General features: G+C 43.3%; 1 protein-coding gene across 3 annotated transcripts in view; it reads left to right on the top strand.

Annotated features, from left to right (window-relative positions):
* FGF13 (fibroblast growth factor 13) overlaps positions 1–25,799 on the top strand; it is a gene marked incomplete at its 3' end in the record, with an annotated part of 258,163 nt that extends 232,364 nt beyond the window's left edge. For all 3 annotated transcript variants that reach the window (XM_082004246.1, XM_082004244.1, XM_082004245.1), the window contains 2 exons: positions 24,209–24,407; positions 25,663–25,799. In XM_082004246.1, coding sequence (XP_081860372.1) covers positions 24,209–24,407; positions 25,663–25,799 — 336 coding nt within the window. The remainder of the gene's footprint in view (positions 1–24,208; positions 24,408–25,662) is intronic.
* Positions 25,800–26,847: the final 1,048 nt, after the last annotated feature.

The following is a 26,847-nucleotide window of genomic DNA, read 5'->3' as shown; positions in this document are numbered from 1 at the left end:
TCAGTCTCTTTATAAGTAGTGCTGCAAATCTGTCCTTTTTTTCCCCTGATGAGAGTCAGAAGCGGTTCCATTTCTGTACACTGAGAGTCTCTGGCCACATCTTGCAACCTCCTGGTGGTGTACTGTGGGTGGGACTCGGAGAAGGCATACCCAGGACGGAGCTCATCTGGGAAACCGCTGTATGAGTTAAGATTTTGCTTTTTCTTATCAAGATTGATTTTTGCAATGAAAAAGTTAATCAGGCCCTGGAGATCTTCCTTGCAATTGAGTTACAGTAGTTACTGCAAATCTCCCACTTTACTATAAAAAGAACCGCTCCACTCTTAATTAGGAAATGTGCTCTAAGTGCATAAGAGGCAACATTTCAAACTTGCTGGGATCTGAATAGCATCAGTAGAAATCATTAAATAAAACAGATATTTTCCATCTGACAGTCAATCCAAGGATGGCGGTTAGACCCTTTAATGGAACTTAATGAGACACTTAGCAGTCCATTTCCTACTGCTCCTGGCTTTTACTTACAGCATCATCCCATCAGCTGCAACATCTCGCAGGCATCGCCGTGAAGGTCACTAAGCTTGTCTGGATATGGCAGTGGTTTGAGCCCAATGCCTGCACACAGTAGCATTCCCACACTGGATTAAAAGGGTCTTCTCCGCCCCCCACCCATACAGTTCTTCTGACCTGAAATAATGTTTTCTTTGCCAAGTCCTTGAAATATTTGGAAAGCTAGTGGTGTCCTCAGCACAACAGAGCAGCGTCCCTTGCTGTCAGTGGAAGGAAACCTCTTCCTTCAGCAATCAGCTTTCCAACCCCACCTCGGGCTCCTCCTGGGGTGGAAATGCTGGGAGCAGAGCTGCGGTTCATCCCACACCGGCACAGAGGATGCAGAGGTAGATGGCAAAGCCAGGAAGAAGCACTGAGAACAACCTCCACGTGGGAGCTGCCAGGCTGATGGGTGCTGGGTCATTTGGGTTGGGGTCGGGGGTTGTCACTAAAATCAATCCTGGCAATACTGAGGCTGAAAAGGAGTCAGGCGGAGGGAGGAGGGGATTCCTCAGCTTCTCCCCAGGTGAAATCACATGTTAAGTAGAAAGGCAGTGAAACAAAAAGGAAGATTTTGTGCAGACTAATGGCAAAGATGCCTGTTGTTGAGTTTATCATAGCTTTGAGGTCACTGAAAACACTGATACTTTGCCTTCCCCGTCATAAAAATAAAAGGGATTTTTTTCCCCTACAAAAAGCCAAGCAGTAAAGCAGACAGGATCAAGAATTATTACAGTTCACTGTTAGCCAGGAAGGAACAGCTGAGACTAATCAGCTTGCATTTAAAAATATAGCATTCCCACTAAGCTCTTGTTGCTGCTGGGTTTATATTTTTATTCGTATTAATCACTGCTATTATGAATTCAGATGGATGACAGCTTTAGGAAGATACTTGGGGAACCAGGATCAGGGGTCCTCTGGATGAGGCACTGTATAAAAACATCTATAAAACAGGGATGTTCATCCATAAGGATAATCGGACTTCGGGAAAACAGGGTTCAGGAGTGAAAGCCTGGGAGAAAGATGACTGGATTCAGAAGAAAAGCTGGGAGTTTTGATTTCTCAAATTCCTGAAGAAAGATTATGAAAATATTCTATTATGGCTAAAAACATCTCAACATTACAATTTCAGTTTTCATGTTGTATGATAGCCTAAATGAAACATTTTAAGAATATCAAGAGATGATTTCTGATATTTTGTTTTGTGAAAAGATCCAAGATTTTGATTTTTTTCATGATGATTTGAAATAAGAACAGATTTTGTAGTCCTGGTGTTTCCCAGGGACTAAATTTGTTTATATTGGCTGTAATGATACCTTATCATTCGATAGAGATGTTGCAAAAATAAATGAACAACTGAGGAGCACTTGGGCTTCAGAGGAGCCTGTGAAGGGGTCTGCAGTTCTCATCGCGGCTCAGGCTTTGCACGCTGTGCCCCAGCTGGGGACGGCACAGCGGGCGGAAAGCCACGTGCTGGATAGGTGCAACATATCAGACAGAGCAGAACTTGGATAAGGTGGGTCAGTGCTTTTATGGGGGGAGTATGATGAGATTTGGACTAATTATGTTTCCCAAGATCTATATTTGATAGTGTTTTCAATAAAAACAACTATCTTTGGTCGTTCTCAGTAGATGGACTGGATTTCTTGGGAAATAATAATACTGTGCTTTTGCTCATAGCGAGCACTATAGATAAAGATGTTTCATTACATAACATTCATATGATTGAAAGATGGTAACTTGCTCTAAAAAAAAGTAATTCATGAGTTAGTGGCCAGTGGAAGCCTATATGAAATACTGTAAAGATACCAGAAAAAGACACTGTCCTGCACACCAAAGTACTTCATGTTATAAATGTAACACAGATAATCTATCTTATTTTAAAAGAATTTATTAAATTACTGATATAGCTGGAAAAATGTATTTTGTACAATTGCTCTATTGATTCAATGTTCAGCTCGTTAGAGACGACGGTAAGGAGTATGAACTCTTGCAATCTGCATAAGAAGTTATCCCAGGTACTTCACATTTATAGCCCATGAGAAGATCTTGCCACGTGTGCAAATGCCTGAAAATTTAGTGGATTAAAAAGTCCTTATTTTTTGAGCAGCCATGTTCCCTTTAAAAGGACATTCTTGAAATTCCTTGTAAATGCCTGCTTTTGATCAGCAGATATAGAGTTTTTGTAGCTTTCCTTGTTCTTATTCAAATCTAGAACTGAGTAATATTTAACTGAGTTTGTAGTTAAGTTCGTGAATGTGATCACCAGAAAACCTGGAAAAGACAAGGTAGTTCTTACCTGTAACTCGCAGGAAGAAGCCAGTTAACACTAAAAGAAATCAAACCACGAATAGTGGTTCTTCGGTTTTGAAAGAGGAAATTTGAAAAAGCAGTGTGATTTGTCCCCAATATATCTTTCCAATACTGAAGAGAAGATGAAAAAAAAAATACTTCCTTTTCTTTTTCAAATGTAATAATACAATAAAAATAGGTCACACCAGTTAGCGTGAAACAGGCCATGGTTGCGAAAAATCAGTGCTTCTAATTTGTGTATTTCTTGTGGGTTTTATCACTCAACACCCACATTACCTAATTATATACACCTCGAATCAAAACTTAAGAATAGCTTGCTTATTAAAATCTGTCATTGCTGTTAGAAAAGATGTCACTGCTATATACATTTTGTTTCTGGCTTGCCTTGTCACCACCACCGCCACCTTAATACCCCCTTGCCCCATTTAAGAGGCAGCCCTTTGGTCGGGATCTCTCTGAAGCACCTTTGCAGAGTGTTTAGCAAAACTAAACAGGGAGGACCCAAAGCGTATGTTATGGAGATTTGTATCTCTGCAAGTTTCCCAAATGCTCTGATCTCCTTTCTTTTGAGGGATTAATTACCTGTTAGCTCACTTCTCAAAGGTGTTTTTTACTGATGCCATCTTTCATTTTTCTCCCTTGTCCTTGTGCATACTCTTTCATACTTGTCACTGAGGAATATTGGGATGGAAAACTTTTATCTCTTCCAATATTGGATTTTGCTTCATGATGTTATTGCTGTGTCTGCAACAACCCAATTTCCTCCTCCCCTGTATATACTTTTATTGCTGAGTTATTATCCAGATAAATTTTCCCTCTTGTCACTCTGCCATTTGACACAAGGTGATTAATTTAATAACAGAAGTTATTTTTCAGAAGCTCCCTGAAAAGGCCGTCAATTCAGGTGATGGACAAAGGTGTCTCCCATGTGCAGTGTGGTGTAGCTGTATATTGAGGGCTTTATTTTAACTGCATTTCACTCCTTGGGAGTTGTGCTGAGCCTTGTATACAATTCCCCAACGTGCGATATATTGCCCAAGATGGAAGAGAGAGCAATGAAGAACCAAAGAAGCTATTCATTAAAGCTGAGCAAATACAGGGGGGAAAAAGGTGAATATTCACTTGATTTAAAAAATAAATTAGCTTTAGCTGTGTGCTCATCCCCTTTGGCATTTATTTTCCAGAACTCTGCATCCCATCAGATTATACTAGTGTAAATGTTCTCAGAAAGCTCATTTTTGGCTAGTATACTGAATTATTTGTATGACCCCCAGGGATCAGTTCCTTGTAATTACACAAATAAAGTACTTGACTTGCTTGTAGCTACGTACTGTAACTGGTGCAGCGTGCAGTTGTTGATGCACATTAACCACGTTTTACTGGTATACAGTGATTACCAACAGATCTTCCCACCAGCTTCCCCTCCAGCACCACCATGGACTCATTTTGGCAGGGCGTGGAGAAGCTTTGTAGTGCACAGTGCCTGATTATTTTTTAAAACCGTGGTAGCACCTTGATGCTGGTGTAGCCCAGCGTTCTTTTGATGCCAACCAGACACTGGTCCCAACAGTCGCCATTGTCAAGAGGTTAGTAGTGTGCTGCCAGCCTCAGGTGAAACAAGCTTTATCAGGTAAAACTACCCCGAAAAGTTCACCGGGTAGTGAAAAGTTCGGCCTCTGCAGTTGGACAGTGCAGGCAGAGCTCACCAGGGTGTTGTTACAGGAAACTCGTGCTCTAGAAAGCAATAATAAAGTTGCAGAAGAGTCAGTCTGAAGATGCCCCTGCCTTCCTCAGGTGTACGTTTTCTAAGAAGTCAGAGGACAGTGTAGCTGCTTGAGCTGTAAATATGTGATACAGAGGTAAACATAAACGCAATGTAAACGTGATACAGGGAGACTCTTCTCTTTGCTGGGAAGAATGTTGCTTTTCTGTAGGCAGCAGGTTTGCACCCTCATTAGCAGCTACTCCTGTGCCTTTTGGCTTTGTCAAAGGCAGATGTGGCCATCACCCTTGCATGAATTTGAGACTGGATGCTCTTCCGCTAGTCCTAGCTAATTCTTGCATGCATCTTCTGGGTGTGAAAAGAGTTATGAAAAAAGACAAAAGACAGGTTTAGCAACGTAGCAGGAGGTAGAAAGGAGACCACAAGGACTGGGGCTATTTCAGGACTTTTTATGTGTTTAAAATCCAATAAACCAAGAGACTCCAATCTTAGCTTGGCCGTAGTGTGCAGGAGAGCTCGGCGGAGCCAGGGGAGACAGGAGAAGTGTGTACTAAAAACAGTAGTGCTACAAGAAGTGTTCTGGGGTTTTAATCCACGCTAGGCGATAAATTCCTCATTAGCCTTGGGCAAAGCATGTAAGAACTTGGCTTTCATTTCCTCCTTTGTAAAATTGCTCGTGTGGGAATATCATCCGAGCGCTGGGAGGTGCTGCTGGCAGACAAGTCCTGATTCTAAAAGCAAGGAGGGAACACAGGGAGCCAAGCCTCATGATAAACCTGGAGAAGTACATTCTTAAATGACCACAGAACTTCCACGAGTTTACCCCAAGAGCTGAAGTTGCTACTGAAACTGAAATGCACTTCAGCTCTAAATCTTTTTTTTTTTAAGTTTTTTGAACATTACATTGATGCCTGTCTCTGAGACCCCCTCTTTCTTGCTGCCTCTGATGCATATTTTTCATCTTTATCACATTTATTCTTTGATCTGGAGTTTCTTAGGGCAGGTGGGTCCTTCTTGCATGTCTGGGATATGCCCAGCACATCCAGAAAGCTAACAGTAAATGCACAACAACAATATTGTAAAGGCTTCTGGTGATGAAAGGCTAATTTATTTCTGTGCTGACATAGGAAGTAGCCCACTAACAGATTCAGAATTATGAAGGGATAATAAAACCAACTCAGTCCAAATGCTTTTTATTTCTTTTTAGCAGGGAGAATTAAAAGTGGGGGTTTAGACCTGTTGTGCTTTGCATCTCTGCCTGTGTTGTAAAAGTAGGTTTTTAGTAAACCACTGTACCATATACAACTGTATTTTAGAGATATCATATTAAAATCCCAATGATAAGCCACCCTATCCATCATTTGATAGTTAGGTTACAAGCTTTTTTGATAGAATTCACATGAAGTATTTAAAAATGTATAAATCATCTTTCTGTCTGCAAATATAATTCATCCGTTGTTTGTATTCTTGGCGGGTACCACTACTGACTGCAGCTGCTGAGAGCAGGAAAGGTGAATCTCTTAAAAAGATTTTTTTCTAAGCACACTTCAACTATGTAAATGTGATTACACTCAGATATTGTTTAGTAGTCTTCATTTTCACAATGGAGTGCAAACATTAATTACTTTTCACAATTGTCATCATTGCTGTTTTACAAAATAGGAAATTGGATATAGTGCTTTGCTCACTTGGGTATGTGCAGCTCCCCGAAGTGCCTCCCTGAGAAATGAGGCTCTAACGAAGAGACTTGTCCCGGGCCACGCTGGGAAGTGTCCAGCTTGAATTAGGCAATTGCGGTGCCCTGACCCCAGATTGTGCTGGCTGATTTGAAAGGTTAGATGAGGTTGTGTCGATACCAGAAGATGACATCTAGGCCATCAATTGGCACACCTCTTTTGTCTTTTACAACAATGACAAGGTTTCGGTGACAACAATATATGAAAGATGGGCTCTGCTGCAAAGACATAGCGTCTTCTTTTCTGTATAATTACCTCTCTGTCTAGACAGGTCCTCGCAATCTGGATGTTGGGTAGGCATCTGGTTGGTTTAAGTTAGACTTCTGTAATTCATTTTAGAGTGAGTTTGGCAAGCTTGCTTTTAAAAGTGATGTCACAGCCTGGCAACTCCTGTCCTCTCTCAGCTGAGAAAATTGTGAGACACGATTGCGCGCCTTCATGGGATGAGATATGTCAAAAGCAGAGGCCACCTTGGTACCAGCCCATGCTGCTGCCCACGGCAGTGACTCACCCAGGGTACAGGCAGGCAGGGGAGCATCTCTGGCTGCTGTTTGTGATGGTTTCTATGGCCAAAAAAGAGGGGCAGAAGAACCAGGTACATGGAAAGAAGAGGTGGCAGGGAAGTCTTAGCCCTCTTTGAACAAACACGAAGACTGGAGCCACGGGGACAACCCGGAGGCAAGTTGATTTCTATCTGAGGGATTTCTGCCTTTGGAGCCAGCAAAGCTCCTCCTGTGTTTGAGCCTCCCCGTGTTTAGGGAAACAGGACCTCATACACCCCTGTCGATGTTGGAAGAATAAGAGGCTTCATTATCACATTTCCTGCTAGCAGAAATAGTCTCTGGAGTGCAATAGTTAGGCTAGCCAAGCCAACCATAAAAAGAAACCCTGTAGCCCTGGATGATTTAAATAACTGTTGAGAATGCGTATTGCCCTACGCTGACCTGCTCTCAGCCACCTGATAAAGTTTCACATAGATCTGTAAGGCGTTTTGCAAACGCTGGTGGCATTCTGCTCATGCAAAGTGTTATTTAATAGATGGGATTTCATGCCGGCACTGTCTGAAATGTTTTCTCGTCCAAGCCTGATTAAATTTCCACAGGAACCCCATTGCCGGTCAAACGTCTCTGGTTTGTTCAGACCTCTGATGCTTTAGTTCATTTAATACAGTCGTGTGAAAGACCAGCAGCAGCCCAGGTAGCAACACCTATTAGTAAGTTGGCTGCGCTTCCCATTACCAGGTACTATTTTCAGCTGCTCTGTACTTTGTCAGAATTTAAGATTTAAAAATCTGTAAGTTTTCCATTTCAGGCTGAAGTTTGTGGGGAAGTTTCAGCTTTATCACTGCAATTATTTCCAAGAATTAGACTTGGAAAACACATTTTTTGTCCATTTGTATTCAGTCAGAGCCTTGGGATGGGACTTTCTTATGTCTCTGTAATATCTGAGACAAGAAATTTTCATTTGCTGTGAGTTCAGTATGTACTTTTGCCCTTGCTGTTATAAAAAGAAAAAAAAGGAAAAAAAAAAAAAAAAAAGCTAGTGTTTGAATTTAGCATGAGCCTCTGTAAATCTTTCTTTGCAGATACCCAATAAAAACATATTAGGGTTTGGCAGTTAAGTTTTTTCCCATCTGAGTTTGCCTTGAGCAAAAGAACTAGCCAGGATTTTTTTTTTTTCTTTTTTTTCTTTTTTTTTTTTTTTTCACCTGGCACAACTGGGGAAAAGTGGGGCAGGAGGAAGGAATGAGGGTGACATTGGGGAGTGGAAACTGAAGGTGGAGAGAGGCTGGTGGGGCAGAGGGTTTTCACCTACACACATGTGCTTCTCCCTTCCCATGCCAGGTTTTGCCAGTTTAAATGTGATTTTTTGGTCTGGAAATTTACTGGCCAAATAAATCTTTACTGTTTTTATTAGTTTGCACAGACGAGAAGATGCATCCCTGTTTAGTGGCTGTTCCTCTCACCGCATACCCAGCAGCACTGATGAATGACAGAGAGGGTTTCTTCCCCGAAACACAGGGCTAGAGGTTTCGTGTATAACCTGTGCTGCTGACTCCAGCGCAGGATGCTCTATTCTGCCGTTCATCACACAGCAGAGAAATGCCAAGTCCTTCACAGGACTCCTCCTCGTGTCCCTGTTGGGAACTCCCCGCCCGCACCTAGACGCTGTTCTGCGGCTTTGCGGGACAGGCGTCAGCGCTCGCCTCCGACGCCGGACTTGCCGGCGGCTCCTTCCCTGGCTTCGACCCGAACGCCTTTCAAATCGGTGGTGTAGAAGCCCACAGAGGAGGACCCGGCGTAAGGCGGGGGTGAAGGGAGGATTGTGTCTGAGTACGGCAACGGTGCGTTTTACCTCCATTCACAGGGTGAATATTTTGGCTGTCTAGTTAAGCTCTCGGAGAATGCAAATTTGTCAGCGGCAGCTGTAGGAGCTTGATGGTGGAAGAACAAAGTAGGAATTTATAATGTGCATATAATTGTAAAGGATTTTTTAGTGAGAGATCAGCAGTAGTGCAGAGTAATAATCATCTTAAAGGGTGACTCTCTAGAATTAGTTGTTATTTTGTTTGAGTCCTTTGAAATCGTTTCCATACTATATAATTATCTTAAATTTTAAGTGCTTCCTGCAGTGATAATGTGTGCATTTTTGCATTCTTATGTAAATGCTTTAGCAGTTCCCAGCATAGAATTGGAAATGTCATTCAAAAACAGGTAATGGCTTTGCAAAATCTAGGGGAAGAAATGAATCTTTTTCTTCCACATCGTTTTACAGTTTGTGTTCTGTGCTTGTGTAGTTGTGTTTCCAGCTCTGACAGAAGCCGCCTTTCAATAACAAATGCCCAGTGATGGGATACACCGAGGCAAAGAGCTGAATTTCACCAATCTGAGCTTAAAAAGACAAGAGACCAGCAGCCAAACTGTGGTATCCTACAGCAAGAAAATAATTACTCTGCATACTCTATTAATCTGCACTCAGATATCCTAGGCAAAGCCAGGATTATTATTACAATTATTATAAATAATAATAAATAAAATAATTATTAAATTATTATTAAATAAATAAAAGGTCATTATTGTAATTATTAGAAATTATTCCAGTTAGGAATAATTATAAAAACATTCCACTGTAATGAAAGTCAAGGGATCCCTGATAAGGTGATATTTTTTGTGTGATGTTGCTGAAGTACACACGAGTAGCTGGTCCCTCTGGATGTGGCAAAGGGCCGAGCCTGGGATCAAGGGCCTCGGGTTTCACTCTTGAAGGTTTCCTGCAAGTCCCGGACCCCAGTCGTTACCAGTCTGGGCACCCGCAGCTCTGCCAGCCCCAGTCTGATGTACATTGCCGCCAGTTTAGCAAAACACCACCAACCCACCTGGCTGCACGGGTGGCACAGCTAAAGTCCCAGCTCTCGGGAAGAGTGAATTACCCTTTGAACCACAGATGCTGCTGTACCTGTGGCTAATTTTACAAACGCGAACGCGACGCCTAAAGCAATATGTGGTGTTCAGTCTGGCTCCCCTGAAGGTGTCACGTAGGAACAAGAAGGGATGTGGACAGGTCGCGCGGGGAAGGTACGTTTGCCTGTTCAGACAGGAGATTATTTTGCGAGAGGGAGAAAAGGAACAAGCCTCCGGGTTCCCCACGAGGAGAGCGTCAGCTTGTGATGCAAGGGGGTCGCTTGCGCCGCCAAGATAGTAATGGTGGAGGTTGTGTTTGAAGCAAAGAAACAAGGCAAGGGTTTGGCATTGTACAGAAGTGTGATGATTAAAATATGAGGTTTAAAAGGCACTGTGTTTCACTAAAAAGCTAGGGCTTAGCTTTCAAAGCAGACTAGGACTTCAGCCACATACTTTCTACTAGTTTCAGAGATGGATTTTTGTCTACCTTTGCTGATCTGTTTTGAAAATTGACATAAATTCTTACATGTCATTCACTTTTAATAATTCAGAGCTCAGTCCTGGAGCACTAACTCAGGTGAAGTGGAGATTCATTTCAATGGGAGCTTTGCAAAAATAAGACCGTAAGGTTCGGGGTCTGTTCCAGCGAAGGGGAAAGGAATCCCTGTAAATATGGCAAAGCAAAAACTGTATCTCGGATGTACCCAAGGTAATTTCTTTCCATTTCAGCAGTCAGACTGCTGATGCCAAGGCTGATCTGGGCCAGACTTTCCCTGGCTTGGACAAGAGCAGAACTGAAACCTTCTTCTATACAATACTCGGTATTAAAGCTCGCTTAACGTATCTCGTGTTGTGACAGGGGACAGTGACTTGGGGCCACCTGGGGACAGCCTGTGCTGCTCTGCTGAGCCGCAGCGTACTGGGATGGACCAGTCCTGCTGAGGCTTCCAGCAAAGCTCACAGACTGGCCTCACCCCCCATTTTAATGCTGGAGGAGGAACAGGGCCAGCACCTCTGCAGGCTCAGTTTGTAGTTTGGTAGGAAAAGCCTGGCCTGCCATTTGCTTTGCCCACCATGTCCCTCGCCTCTCTCCTCTCCCTGCATACCCACCTGGGTCTTACCTCTGCCCGCTCCCATCCCTCCCACCCCTGCCCTCACCTGCCTGCCCTGGGACATTGCACCTCTTCTTGCTGTGCTCAGAAAGGTCCAGAGGCTTTAGCAGAGCTGGGTCTGTGGTGTCAGACTCAACACCCTCCCTTATCCTCTCCAGGGGTAATTTAAACCAACTACGTTCGTTGAGGACAAGAAAATCCCAGACTGACCCAGCTCCTAACTTTGGTGATTCTTTTAAGTGCCTGAAGGTAGATGAGATGAATCAGAGCTTGGACTTGCACATGCAGGTCTGGATTTGGACTCAGATCCTCAGAGAGATTTAGATAGATGAATCCTATTTGTTTCATTTGTAGTCTTACTTTATTTCAATGGTAGAATTTAAATGACATTTAGTTACCCCACTTGGTCTCCACAGGCTTAGCCTCAAAGCTTTCAAAGTCCAAAGATGTCCATGGAGTCTTGCTTGCCTGCAGGAAAACTGCGTTTCTGAACTTGCCAGCACATATTCCTTGTGCAGACTTCAGTAGGCAGGTGATAGGATTCATCAGCATTTCCCTTGAATCCTTGGTCTGCTGTGCCTTCTTCCTTCAGCCTTTTTTGCTGCTTGTTAGATGGTACTAACCACGGGTAGCCCTGGACAATGCAATGGAAGATCAACCAGTGGGTAAATTGAAAGATGATCACCTTTTCTGATGGACAAGCTCACCTTTATACTTCCAGTTGCAGGGTGGTTTAGCTCTCTGGTCTCTGCTTGGCTGGCTTCAGCCAGCTATTGTTTGCTGACTCAGAAAGAGATAACCAGAGTTTAGAAGCAGAACTGATCCAAGGCAGTTTAGATTCTCAAGAAAAAATGCAACAGTAGTTTTCAAACTAAGCCTAGGACTTAGCTTTCAGATTCCTCCTTGCGATACAACGCACAGCATTTGTGAACCTAGTAGCAGAAGTTCTTTGTTTTAACTATGCTTAAAAGGGCTTTCTGTGACAGAGGTAAGAGGTTTGGTTTTAAAATCAAGGTGCTCACACCATTCAACTTTTTCTATGATTCAGGGACAAAGATTCATCTGAACTAGAACCCTTCTAAATACTTTCAAGGAGCTCCCTGTCAGTTCAATGGGTAACGCTGTCAGACAAATTGAGTTTGAGATGTTAAGTGTTCCTTGACTCAAAGTCCCAGGAAGTCTGAGAGACTTGCAGATGTGTAAGCCAGGCAATGGTCATATCTATGTTTGAATTTCGTGTTTTGCCCTTTTTTTCTCTGTGAAATAACTCAGAATGGCAACAGCACTCCTGTCAAAATATTCTAATACAGAGATCTTCAGTGTTTGGCTTGTAACTGTTCCACACCGTTCCCAGAAATCTGTGATTGCAGTCCAAGCTATCTTGGGTTAGGGTTTTAAACTGCACCTCCCAGAGACATTTGGGTGTCTTCCAAGTTTAAATTAGCTTTGCAAGTGTTTTACCAGGGACCTGTGTTTCCTCTGCTGCTTAGGCAATAGTAGCATGGTGTCTCCCAAAAGTCTGGCTCCAAAGTAATCTGTTACACAGCCCAGGGGCAGCAGGGAGTCGTAAAACGGCCAAATGACAGACCCTCGCAAAGTCCATATCACTGTGCAGGAAAGAAAACAGAGCTTTATAAGCTTATCTCTGTGCTCAGGCTGTCTCTTGGAAGGACAGGGGTTCCTATGAGACTGTGCATTAGTTTTAGAGAAAACATCCCATAAATCACTGAAAAAGAAAGCACACGTTCTTAACTTCATTAGGACAGTTGTTGGAGGACTGTTAAGAGGACACATATAATATTTAGCCCAGTCTCTAGACATTAGTGGCATAGCCATATCATGAAGTATTAGAAATGTTTGCTGCTTTCTGCATTATGTGGCTTGCTGGGAGGGGGCCCTATTTAGAAGTCACAACTATAAAACACAAAGAAACTGTATTTTGGAGGCAGCATCATGGGCCTGTCTGATGTTTCGGTGAGGTTCCCCCGTGGCTCTGCCTGGGCTGGTTTCCGAGGGGCTGATGAGACGTGGAAGTGGCTGTTTGCTGCCCTCCTCGTCTGTCGGAGCTGCCCCAAGGGACGTAGTCAGGCTTTGCTGGAGAGTGCGCGGCGACTCAGGTGCTGACTGGAACGTGAAGCCTCCTATTTCTCAAGCCACCGTGGTGCCAACTTGCTTGTTAGAGCAATGCAACGTTTTAAACGCTAGTGCATGACTTGCCCGAATTACACACAGGCACGTATCTGCTCCTGTTACCTGTGGCTGTTGCAGGGGAGGTGGGGCTCTGCTCTGCTGCACAGTGTTTCGTGTGCAAGGTGCTGGAAAACTCTCCGAAACTTGAATTTCCAGTAATTTGACGCTCAAATGTTGCTTATGAGGAATGCATATATGTCATTTACAGAGAGAAATTTAGCCTGTTCGCTGCATGTGTTCCCTCTTAAGCGGGGTCTTCACCTGCTGAAACAAATGTTTTCTGCCAGTCAGCATCAACTCTTAAATAAAGGATCATTCCTACATCTCACCTCCCTTGTATAATCCTTGATTATCTTGTTATTAAAAGTTTTTGCCTTCTGAAATCTCTCAAATCCCTCAATTAGCCTACCATCTTATACAAACAGCCCTCTGAGATCCACCTAGCAGCATATGTTCAATAGCATAATTTAGGGAGCCATGAGGGCGGAGGAATTCCAAAGAGCATCACCACTCTATATCAAGAAGCAGGGTTTGGCTGCCAGTAATGCCCTGGCACTGTCAAACTACCGAGGTTTGAAAAACATCCATCCATGGCATTCATGAATAAATGGATTGCAGTAAATCAAGCTCATTTGAAAAGGTCTCATTACCATTTGGTCATACAGAGATGCTGGTTTGGTCAGGGTAGAGCTAGCCAACTCCTTGAACCTGTGGCATTCCCATTATTATTAAGCTTAATCTTTTGTATTTGCACCTCATAGTAAGCCAGTAAGATGAATTAATAGTGATAAATATCAAATAGCCTTGGTTTCTTAAAGCAAGACGTGTGTGTGTGTTTGCAGACTACATGGATGTTAGAAAGCTAACCAAAATGCAGTAAAGGCATGGGTAGCATTTCCCTTGGTCATAACACGTTTTTGGATCAGGTCCTGAAAGAGTCATTGCTTTTGTTCAGTGTAATGACCTGCTTAACTTTCCCAACGCTGACGTTATCCATGTTCAAAATTAAGCATGCAGTGCAGTGCTTTGCAGAATAAAAACCTAATTAATAGGCCTATTAGTGCGGTGTTAATATTATTTTTAGTATATAATGCCAGTCCAAAGAGTAAACTGCATTTAGTACTTTACAGTGGGCTCCCAAAACATGTTTGGTGGTATTGGTGTATCTACGGCAGCGATCCCAGCCCAGGCAGTGCAGAGGGACAGTCTGGGCAGAGAGCAGCAGCCGCCTGAGAGCACTGCTCACTGCACACGAGGAATAACAGCAGACAGGACAAATGCCTTTCCCAAGAACTACAGCGTAAAAGGACGGCATGGAACGCTGAAGTATCGGCTAATCCGTAGCGCCATAAATACGCATCCGCATTAATAAAACATACAGGCCAAATGGCAGAGCCGTCCTTTCGTGCGGAATAGACTCTAAGCTGACAGTGAAGCAAGGTCCAGTTTGGTGTAACGTGGCATTATTTCTTCTCCTGCAGCTCTGGCTGTAATTTATCTTCCACTCGCGGCTTCTTGCAGTCAGTGAGCAGAGGCAATTTCTAGTGTGCAGAAAAAGAGCTCATTCAGCAGCGTCTGTCTCCAAGCGCTTCCTCTGGGGCAGACCCCATCTTTCTTCCTTAGTGTCAGCGAGGCGGCTGGTGGTAGTCTGGGGAGGTCCGAGCTGAGCTGGTGTGCTTGGGAGAGCTACCTGCCCAGCCTTTGGGTGGAAAAGCACTGTCTCCACGAGTTTGCCATCGGAAACATAGGATGGCACCTCACCAGAGCAGCGAAGGACAAGGAGATCACTTCCACATTGATTTACCCATCGTAACTCACAGCAGTCGTACAGACAGGCTTTCAGCCGGATTGCAGGTTACCACAGAAACAGCATTCCCCGTTATCGCCTATTCCCACCAGACTGTAGCACTTGTTCTGACTGTTGTTCAGCTGCCCTTCCCCAAAAAAAGAGAAACCTTTGCGTGCTTTCTTTTTTTCCATAGAATTTTAGGAGCATTTGCTGCTAAAAGGGTCATGACCCTGCTTGTAATTAAACAGACAAATTTAGAGCTTGCTGCAAACAGCGATTAGATTATTGTTTCTTCATCACTTTAAGATAAATCTGCATGAGTGCCTGGGTGACAGTCTGAAGGAGATCTCTTCCATCTCCTTACCCCGGGGCTGATGTCGTGTATCGAGGATACAGCAGTAAATCCCACGCTCAGTTCTAATTAGCCCTGCTTCTCCCGCAGAGCCCGTCTGGGGAGCTCCCCGGTGCCGGGAGAGCTGCCACCACGGAAGTGTCAGGGGAGCGTTAGGTGACCCAGTGCTCCAGCATCGCTGCCCACCCTCTCTGAGGCCGGGGGGTGCCCCGGTGGGGCTGTGGCTGCCTGCTGAACCCCATCCCAGGTTACCTGTCTCCCACGGCCCCCCACAGCCCACGTAACTGCAAGCAGCATTTCGGGATGGCACAGCCAAGGCACTCAATGTGGCAGCAGAAAGGTGGTGCTGCCCTTTTTGCCCCTCAGTCCCAGGTGGTGTTTTAACAAACGCTGGCCAAGTCACCTTGTTCCAGGAGCAAATTAACCCGCGGCTGCCGCCCTGCGCTCTGCAGCCCCAGCGGCGGCAGTGTGGGTTTCCCCCAGTGGCAGCGGTCACGTAGACGGATACAAGAGTAATTGTGTAAAAGGGCTACTGAGACAGAAACGTGTTTTCTTCCTCAGCTGCTCTTGCCAGCTTGCAGACATCTCCTCCTCGCAGTGGCTGGGCTGTGACAAAGCAGTGTCTCTTCGTGCCACGCTCGTCGGCGCGATGGAGTGACTTCCTCGGTGCGTCTTGCTGCAGCTTGCTGCTGCTCGGGGGAAGATACCAGGCTGTGCCTGGTTTCTCTGTCCCCGTGTCCCACTGAGGCAGTGACATACAAAGCCAAGGGGACAGCTGGCAGGCTATTAGCAATTCAGAGGAACAAACCGCAAGCAGTTCACCCAAAACAAGGCAGTTGCGGTGTCTCCTAAGGCTCAGGCTCCTCTTAGTCCTTCAGCATCTCATGCCACGGGCCACGTTCAGCGAATGGCAATGGGCTCTCAGGGCTGGCCATTAAAAAGAGTGGTTTGCAGGGCTGTCTGTAACTGAAAGCAGAACGTGGCCCCCATACTTAAAAGAAATTTTTCAACTTAGATGATTTTTTTTTTTTAAGTAATGCGTGACACAAGCTGAGGACTTTCTGCACAACGTCTGTGTCAGAGAGATTTGACAATACCAGCATTTGATGTCAATTATAACTGCTAAAAATCTGATTGCAATGGCTGGCAGGTTATCTTTGCAATAATGGGTACGTTATAAAATAGGTTGCTTAGCATCCTTGGGGCTCTCTGCTCTAGTTCCGGGGAAGAAAGCTGTCCTATCTGCCTTTTGCTTCCTTCTCCCTTCCTTTAATTTTTAAGCTTGGGTACACCGAACGATCAGAGGGTCAGAAATACCATAAAATTGGACCATATTTATCAGAGACACAACTTAAAAAAATTGAGAACTTTTGTACGACTGCACAATAGTGAGGCTGAACAGCAAAGACCATTTTACTTTGTCATAAGATAAATGACTGAAAATATCTTACCTCTGTTATGCAACTTAATGGTACAGCCTCTTTTTAAATGTTGTGTTTCAGTTCTGGAAATGATAGAGAAAAAAAATTGAAAGGATTCAGTGAAGGGTAATGAAAATGATTAGAGGCACAGAGAACCTTTCATATGAGGAGAGATTTAAAAAGATTAGGCCCGCTTAGTTAAGACAAGAGATGAATAAGCAGAGACATGATAGAGAGATGTGGGGTAATGAATGGCCCAGAAGAGGCACACTGGGTACTTCTATGTGCTGTTTTCCAAAATCAAAAGCTGAGAGAAGAAAGCTGTAAAAAAATAAGACAAGAAATTTGCTTATGATAAAAAACAACCACCGACACATTTAAAATGTGTTTTCTGCTGGCTTCACCTGTGGAAGCCACTGTCGCAGGGAACAGAGATAATGAGCTTAGGAAAATTATGAAAAGGATTGGCTGCTCTGGGGAACACCATGAGCCTACTGAGAGGAAAAGGGAGTTCTCCTGTAGCTTTGAATGGGAGGAGGATTCACCAGTTGGCATGATCCCAAGGCTGCTGAAACGAACCGCCAGCCTCAGTGGGCTCTGGGTATTTATACACTACGCACAGCTACCCATGCGCTTGGTATAGGTAGTTGCCTGCCTCAGCTGCCTTCGGTGATGTAAGATGACTTTTGATTTTTTGTCCAGGTTGAGCAGGTGGGATCTTTGCCAGCACGTTTTCAGGGAGGACATCTTTTCCAACATCCCTGTTTTAAGTAGTGTCCTTGCAGGTCATGTATTGAGGCAGCTCTTGCTTTTCAGTTGACCTGCTCAGAGGGTAGCTCTTGGTGCTTTGCTCAGCCAGGAAGGTTTAGTTCCTCTGCTTGATTCAGTCACGTAGGAGGGAGGATCATGAGAAGCTGTAACAGATCAGATCCAAGGTCCAGCAAGTTCAATGTCCAAAGATGATCAGTGGCACATACCTAGAGAAGAATATGAGATCAGAGTGTGGAAGTACAGGGAAAACATGCAGGGTACTTCCATCTCCCATTTTTCAACTGGAGATTACCTTAGTCAAAGGCTATAGTGGTGTTAACCAGTCCTTGACCAAACCTGGGAGTGCAGTCCATGAGTCTTGGGGCTTTATCATGCAATAAAACCTTTGGCTAGACATTGAGAAAGTTATTCTAATCTTTTTTTTTTTTAACCCCAAACCCATGCTTACACTAGTAGAGAGGATCTCTCTCCAGAGGCTTAATTGCAGATTAATATGTAGGCTTCCCTTTACAGATTTAGAAGCAGTTACAGGAATTCTGTTTGTTTGTTTCAAACAATAAAAATTAAATATGAATTAAAAAACAGCTTCTAGGTAATAGTAGGATTGTATCACACAGATTTTCTCTGTTAGTCTGGCTTAGAGCCCTCACACAACCTGATGGGCACTTACTGCTTAATGAACTTTCCCAAGTTTCACAAAACAGGCAATGTTTAAAGACTAGTTTCTTCCTTCTGTCATATTAGAATTTTGCTGATTTTGAACTAGGACTGGCAAGCCAGGTGCCCTAAAGCCTCAGAAATTCAAAAAGGGTAGGTACAACCGTTAGAAGTTATTAAAATATTTATAGAGGACTTGATTATTGAGGAAATCACAGAGGTTTTCCTGTACCATTTTTCCAGGATCGCCAGGGAAGGACATGTTCAGTGCAGCTCAGCACTGATGCAGAAGAGAAGCATTTGGGGACAAAGTGGATCTTCTCTCTTTCTTATTCGTGCCAAGTAAATGACATCTCAGAACGTTGTGGGCCAGATTAGGAAAGGGGCCTGTGTTTGACATGTGAGATGTTCTCCTGGGCATCTTGCAGAACTTTTAAACCACATTACAGGCTTTCTCTAACAGGATTCATTTCCTCTGCAGTAATCAGAAGAGTGTCTTCTCTCTGTATGTATCATGCATTAGTTCTCTTGCCCCAATTAAGGAGTGCTTTGGTTAATCGACGCAGTCATAGAAGTGAAGCATCACCGAAAGACAGGGGAGCAATAATATGATCATGCATAGTTCCTATCTCAATTAAATTCGAGCACTGTTTACAGTCACTGAGTTTTTTCCCTGGGGTCATCAGGCAGTACATCCATTCCTTGGGCAGAGCGTGCTGAGAGGTGACGCACCAAGCTTTAAATAGGTATTTATTGATGTGCCTAAATGCCACTTAAAAATCTGGGCAAAGATGACTAGGACAAGTTTTCACAACTGAGTCATTGATAAGGCTAGAAAAAGAGTAATGAACAAAACTTAAAAGCTCCAAATCTTTGTATTTGTAATTAATACATTTTCTGCTTCAGTTCGCCGTGTGCATTTTTACCCTGAGTTTGTGCATTTGATGCGCTGTGCAGAGGAACAATGTCAAGGGAATAACTACAGGACCTTTTCAATGCTTTTCTCATAGATTCAGAGAAAACTTAGTGACAACCTGAAATCTTACTCTAGAGATGCTGGATATCCAGCTGCTTCCTTGGGCTCCATTTTGCTCTTTCTGGAAGCGTTGTCCTAAATAAATTTACACACCGCTGACAGTTAGTGTTTCACTTGATAAATTCCAGCTTATTACACTATCCCAGGCAATTCCATGCTGTGGAGTTGTTTGGGATCACCTTCCAGGAAAATTGTGCCTTCCTGTCACTCCTGCCAGTAAGTAGGTTTCCTGATGAAAGAATTTAGTGTATCTTTTGTATATCATTTTAAATTTAATTTTCTTACTTGCATGGTCAGATGGCTGGTACACAGACTGTAGGGAACTCAAGGCGAATTACAGCCTTCCACAAATTCCTGTTCAGCAGTGGGTTTTTGTTCAAGCAGCAGTTAGTTCAGCTTCAAAGCACCTCCTGAGGGCTTTGCGCTACCTATGATGTCTCGACAAGAACTCACCTGGAAGAGGCGTAGCCAAAATAAAGCTCCGCACTGCACTGATAGAGCATCTGTCTTCAAAAGCCCACACAACTTTTTGATGAGCATGTCTTTTGCTGTGACTGGCGACTGTTGTATACAGTCACAATTACATGGTCAGTCTTCCTAATTACAGTCCTACAAGACCTGTATATATTCATATGTTGTGAGTTGCTCCCACTGAAGTCACTAGGATTCCTCAAAATAGGTAAATTTAAGCAAAATGGGCAATATTGTGGGATTGGAACCTATCTGTGGGAACCGTAATATAACTGATCCAGAATAAATTGCGTCAAGACAATTGTAAATTTCCATTCCTATAGCAAACAGCTTTTGGTGGCTTCACGAAATACCGGTTTCTTCGGAGAGTCTTCTCACACTGGTGATCTAAAAGCTGTTATTTCTGATAACGTTAAAGTTGAAGTAATCACATCTTGTGCTGTTGATATCACTGCACATTACAGGGTGATGATCCAGAGGATACACCCTGGAACTTCACATGCCAAGATGGAGAAAATCAATCTCTGTTAATAAAAAAAGGCAGGCTCAGTGGCGCAGAAAATCACTACTCTGGAGCCTTAAAGAGGCTCCTTCAAAAATTCATGATTATAGAATGGAATCACAGGCTACATCACAGTCCTGAAAGAAATCAGAATATGGAGAAAAAAAAAATCCAATTTTCATTAAGTGGAGAAAATAAACAATAAACCCCATACGCAGACAAAGTCATTGATCACATGGAACGTAACTATGCTCAATAGGTAAGGACATTTTCCAAGTTTCCCAAGTACTCAATACTTTTTCCCAAATACTTTTCAAAGTTAATTTTTCTTTTCTTGTTTGTTTATTTATGCCCCTAGCACTAAATCCAACTGAATAAAGTTTCTGTTTGTTCTGGTCAACTGCTGTAGGGTAGCTGCAGGACATTCAACCTATGGTGATACACAGACATTTAACAAACTCAGTATTGACCTAATGACTTAAACTTACTACTCCGTAAATTATTTGGTGATGTCCCCTGCTGATGGTAGCCGTGATGCAAATACAGTATGCAATAAATAAATAGAGCAAGCGTCTTTGCCCTCCATATGTGCACTGTGCCTACAGCCGTCCTGACGAGAGGCTTCCATAATATGACAGAAACTTGAGGACTCTAAAAACCTTTCTTTAAAGCAGACTTCCCATTTTCTGTCTATGGGAAGTCTGAGTTCCTGCATCACGATCATTTGGGGGCCAGAATAAATAATACTCAGTCCTGCAGCGTAGGTGGGTGTGATGGCTGATAATTTTGTACGGTCTTTGACTTGAAACACAGCTTTTGCACAATTAGAGCAGGAAGAATTCCAGCTTCATTTTTACAGTATTTTAGCTTTTAGCCTTGGCAAACCCATAACGCACTATTTGTATGGAAGAGACTGGGTTATTTTAGATGTAATCTAGTCAGCTGCCTGGAAGCACAGCCACTTCAAGTGTATGCTATGAGGCCTTTTTACCATACTATCATACACCAAATTATTCTTTTTAAATTATTTTTCACATATTTAATGCAGCTGCAGATCTATTCATGAAGGAACGTTTCAGTAGTTCAGCTGATCAGCTTGAAACCAAGAAGCAGCTCCTGACAGTTCATCTTCTTGCTTACTTAAGCATGGCTGAGTCATGACTACAGTGAATCCAGCACTTTCTTTAACTTTTATTTATTCATTCATTCATTGTGAGGGTGCATGTGTGAGGGGCTTGCGTGAGTGCAATTTATTGTCACGGAGGTGCCATCATCCCTGACTTCTGGGGTAAGCTGAGGTTGAAATACTCCTATTTCACACAAATACCTATTTTTCATCTGTTTTGTGTAACAATATATTCATAACATTGGACTTCTCAAAACTCATTCAAATTATTTTCATTGCAAAAATGGTCAAAAAGGACAGCTGAGAGACAGGAAAAAAATAGTCTTAGAATTCAACACTCATTTATATTTATAAATTTTCGATAGGATTTACTATGTGAGCTGGGAAAGATCAGTTTTAATTGGGGCACTCAGCCCTCTCCCAACTTTAACTTAGACTTCCTCAGTAAATTATTAAAGAATTTGACGGCAAAGATAACATAATGGCCGTTTTGCACTTGCCGCTCTGCACTATATTTTGAACTGGTGTGCTGATATTAGCCCTGTCCATACCCAGCTGCGTTGCCACATGGACTTGCCAAGCTCAGAAAAGTTCATTTTAATGGTAATACCCCCAAATCAGGAGCATATTTGTTAGCATTCCTCATTCAGAGCTTCCCTCTGCCGTTGGCCTCCCTGGCTCTTTTCTTAATGAGCAGGAAAGACACACGTTGGATTAAACTAAAGGCAAGTGATGGGTGGAAACAAACGCTTGCGAAAGGTAAGCGGCTGCTTAGTATTCAGGAGCAAGCAGAGCACTTCAAGAGCAAACAGCTCGCATGGGATCCACTTTTATTTGGCAAGGAGGGTGCATTCCCCCCCGTGCAGCGCCTTTCCGAAGCTGCAGCCGTAGCCGAGGAATTAAGCAGATGTCAGTCAAGACGAAGGAGCGTGATGCTGTGCCAAGCCGGTCAGGGGAATGAGGTGGTCTGCTTCAGTGCCGGAAAAATTGGGAGGGAATTTGTCGTGTAACTGAGAACGTTACAGAGAGCTGTCTTTGCTTCCGTGCCCGGTGCTTGTCGTGAGAAATCACCACCATGGCAGTCGCTGCCGACCTGCGGGATGCTGCAGGGAGGGGGCTGCCGCCCGTGGTGCTCGGGGTGGCTGGCGTGCGCCGTCGCCCACTGCCTGGCCGTACACGGGCTCAGCTGCAAACTCACAGCCAAGGGAAAAACCAGGGCTGAAGGAGTTTTTTAGTGTCTGTCTGTCTGTCTCCCCGCTCTGTTTCAAGGGACTCTCCGCGCTGTTGGCTCCCGCTGCGCAGGCTGAGGTTAACTTGCTTCCTGGGAGAGCCAGAGTAAATGCAGCGGTTCTGTTTGCAATCTGACCCACCGCCGCTGTGTACAAGCAGGCCTTTTGTACCCGAAACAGCTCCAAATTACTGTACATAAACCATAATCTTCCGGTGGGAGCACTGTAGTTTTCCATTTTGCTGCTAATTGGATGATGCACTTGCAATAGTCTTTGTTAACATGGCTGGCGCTGGGCAGGGATCAGCGATGGAAGGCTTTCATTTAGAAATCTAGCAAAAATGCAGTGGCTGTCCCCGTTTGACAGCAATTGAAACCAATCCTCAATTAACTAAATAACAGCCAATTAACTTGAAGAAAAAAAGAAGAAAATTGCTTACTTCACATTCTTTGTTGAAGCAAACGCCAGTCAGAGGACGGGAGGTTTTTTCTTTCTCCTACGAGACACGAAATGGCAAGAGATGTGCAGAAAATACACAGTGTGTTTTTTTTTTTAAATACCATCTTTTTCTCACACGAGAACATTTGAGAAACTGGATAAGAACATCTTAAGCTCCTGGGACATTTAATTTCCTTTGATTTTTTAAAATCAAAATTACTATCATTATGCAAGCACAGTTTTTCCTCCCTTCTTTCACGCTGCTGTGGGATACTTCAAGCACAAGGGCAGCTCCACTGAAGCTGTCTGCCTTCACAAGGAAAGACCAGCAAACAGCTGGCTGCGACATTAACATTTGCATCACCAGACCAAGCCCTTCCTCTTTCATATTTTATGGACTTTAGGGGTCGATAGGTGAGACGTTGTCAGAACTTGTAATGTTAAAAACCTGAAGCACCCAGAGGCGTTAGAAAGCAGCTGAGTGGTGCTGTCAGGACTGGCATTTTGGTCTTAGATCCCTCCAAGACCCGTGCTTCATGTCTGTAGCCTTTTTTTTTGAATCTGGGCAATAATGCCAAAAGGTATTGATTGAGTCAAGCCCGTTCCAACCCAAACTATTATATGATTCTATGATTGCACAGTGAAAGCCAGTCACGCCACTGGCAGGAAGAAAAAGGCGCTCTCCTGGGCTATTGCTCTTTATTTTAGCTGTTAGCTCAATACCATCTCCCCGAAAGAAGCAGTGCAATTCAACACGAAGACTGAAGCTTGATCCTGTAGGCTTTCAGCTGTGGTACCGTTTAACTCTTGCCAGTCCAAGAGCAGAGGCTAATGTCTGCATGGGGCTCTCGCAGCTGGGCTTTCAGTGGATGATGTGCTGGGCAGAGAAAAACCATACATTAGACCAAAGAGGCAGCTGCTACAAGCTAACTTAATATTGCTAGGTTAGTAGGAGACAGCCATTTACTCGTGGCATCCTGGCTTTGAATTTTTATTGCACTTTCCTCATAAGCAGTTGAGGGCAGCACTTAATGCACAAAGGCATTACGTGGCCTTGCTTCTCGCCTGCGGGGCTGGACCACAGCTGGTCCTTCGGGGTTGACATCAGGGCTGCCTCTGCCTAATGTCCATTAGTTGCATCAATCAATAATTCTTCACTTAGACTTTTTACTTGTGGTTCAAAAAGATTTTATTATGCTACTTTGAGCTGCTCACAACCCCATTTCACGGGTTTCAAATCGTGTTACTCTTTTGTTAATACTTCTAGGGCCCATGTTTCATAATTGGATAGCGGAGGGTGAGAGGTATGTCTGGAAAGCAATGAATATTGGATGATTTTTCGTTAACTGATCTGAGATTCAGCACTGCACATATTGATCTTTTCCTTTCTTACAGGAACATTTTACACCGGAATGCAAGTTCAAAGAATCAGTATTCGAAAACTACTATGTGACATATTCTTCAATGATCTACAGACAGCAACAGTCTGGCCGGGGTTGGTATTTGGGTCTTAACAAAGAAGGAGAAATAATGAAAGGAAACCACGTGAAGAAAAATAAACCTGCAGCACACTTTCTTCCAAAACCATTAAAAGGTAATTGCTTGGGTTTGGGCCATCTATCTGAACTGACATTATCTTATGTCACAGGTGTTTAATTGCTGTGCATACGTATTTGAAGGGTTCAGCTGCTTATATAACAGGAGTATAATGTGCTGTAACACACTGTTAATCTAACCAGTGCTGCTTTTTTTAGGTTCCTCTATGTTACCTATGCATTTCTCTAATCTAACCAAATACGCATGTTAGTTTCTTTGTTCCCAAAGTCCACGGTGTCTCTGTTACGGATAACGAAGGCTCTACCTGGAATGGCTCAAACATCGGCTTACAGGCCATCAGCGACTTGCTGTGTAGCTTGTCAATCGGTGCTTTATGTTACAGGATGTTTGTTTGTCTATTTTTGCCCGAGATGAAGCTCTAATTTGTGGTGCTTATTAAACCGCAATTAATGTGACATCAGCATGTGACATTAAAAGCAATAATGCATGTGGCATATGTATACCGCTGCGTGTTAAAAACCAGGACCTAGAGTCATCCCAGTCAACTGAGGCATCTGAATCAGGACTGTGGTCAGACTTGGCTCCCTCTTTGGTCAATGCATGAGGGGGATCTCAGTTGATGTATGGAGGTGCTCCTTTCCTCCAGAAGAACCAGCTTCCATATTCTCTTCCCTTAAGAGGAATGAAGCCCTCTACTTCTGGGTTATGCTCTTATAAGTAGCTTTTTAAGGCAGTGTCATTTTGAAATCAGAGAGGATTTCTTAAAGGTGCATAGCCCTGGGTGCATGCTGGGCTAGTTTGTCAGGCTGCATGTAGGGTTAGTTTTTAGGCAACTGATGTCAAGGTTCATCCTCACTTCTAATGTGTGTGAAAACAAAGGAAGTAGAAGACTGAAAATCAATTTTTGCACTCACCTGGTTAGGCTACATGTAAGTATCAGGTCAAATCACAGCTGTCGACAGTGCTACTTCACCATTAGTAAGGAAATGTTGTTTTATATCAGCTTAGGTCTGTCTTGCATAGTTTTGTAAATGCAGTGGGTAGGTGGATGATTTAACTGGGAGAGGGAGAGAGCTGTGGTTTTTCCCTTCTCTAAAACGTCATTCCCCAGGCGAGGAGCTCTTAGGGAGTGTTTGAAATGGAAGAGGTCTCCTTGCCATGTTTCTTTCATTAACTCCTTACACTGCATATTGCTGAATGAAAAATCCCAACGTTTCGCAGCTGGACTTTGCACTGCCAGACTCAGTAGCTCATAACACGTGCTGATGTGGTGCCTCTCTTTTCCTTTGCAGTGGCCATGTACAAAGAGCCTTCTCTCCATGATCTCACAGAGTTCTCAAGATCTGGAAGTGGGACCCCAACAAAGAGCAGAAGTGTTTCAGGAGTGCTAAATGGGGGTAAATCCATGAGCCAAAACGAGTCAACGTAGCCAGGTTCAGGCAAGCCAAGTGCTCTCTAAACAGAACCTTACCTCTGGATGCAGTTGAATTCTTACTAGCAGTCTTTCATCCAAACATTCAATTGCCCAGGACAAGCCACCGAACTTGCATAGGTCACTCGTTTATCAGCCATTAGATCTACTGGTTGTCAAAGGATATACCCCAATAATGTAGAATATGCTTGTGCATATCACAAGGCAGTTGGATAGCCAGCAAACATAACTGCGGAATAAATCTCGGAGAAGAAATGTCCAGCTCTTTCTCTCTCTCTTTTTTTCTCTCTCTCTTTCTCTCTCTCCCCTATGCTTTGTGGAATATGAAACAAAAACATTTCACAGCATTCACTGCTGATAAGAATTTGCTTTCCAACTCAGAAAAAGACCACTTTTGCTCTTCAAAGGAAATTTTAATGCTTGTATGTTTTATAGGGGCAAACAAAAAAACAAATATGTAAACTCTGTTGTTTCCTTGGCTTACCGTTTTATATCTAAGGCTTGATAAAAAAAAGTATCCTTTCATTTGGAATAGTGCAACTTTTTGATTTCTGAACTCCAATGGGTCTTTAAAGCTATGTCTTTAAAAAAATAATTAAAAATTCAGGGTTGGAACTGAGAGTTGGTGTCTCAGGCTCAAGCAAACAGTGTTCTTGTGGTTTTAAACACAATGAAATATAAATTTTTATAGATTTGTAGTTTCTGGTAAAGTTCTTGTGCTAACCCCAGTCTGTAGGAATTGAGTTGTTTTGTTATCCCCAGTGGAAGTTAACAAAAAGGGATAACATTATCCTCCAGTGTAGATTTCTCTTAATTCCATTTTGTGTGTCATGTTAAACTATTGTTGTGGCTTCTTTTCTAAAGACAGAAACTGTGGAATTAAGGTGACTTAATTTTTTTATAAGAAACGTCTTATTTGTAAAAGTCCTTCTTTCATTGTAACGGGCACGTGAATATTGTGTAGGAGGAAGCGTTAGGACAGGTTACCCCTAAACAACATATACTTATACATGCTATTGGAAACAGTTGTTTAAAAAATGTAGTT

The sequence above is a fragment of the Phaethon aethereus genome, assembly GCF_964289735.1.
Source record: "Phaethon aethereus genome assembly, chromosome: 10".
Taxonomy (NCBI): Eukaryota; Metazoa; Chordata; class Aves; order Phaethontiformes; family Phaethontidae; genus Phaethon; species Phaethon aethereus.
Note: the sequence above shows the minus strand (reverse complement) of the source record. Positions and strands in the feature narration are given on the sequence as shown.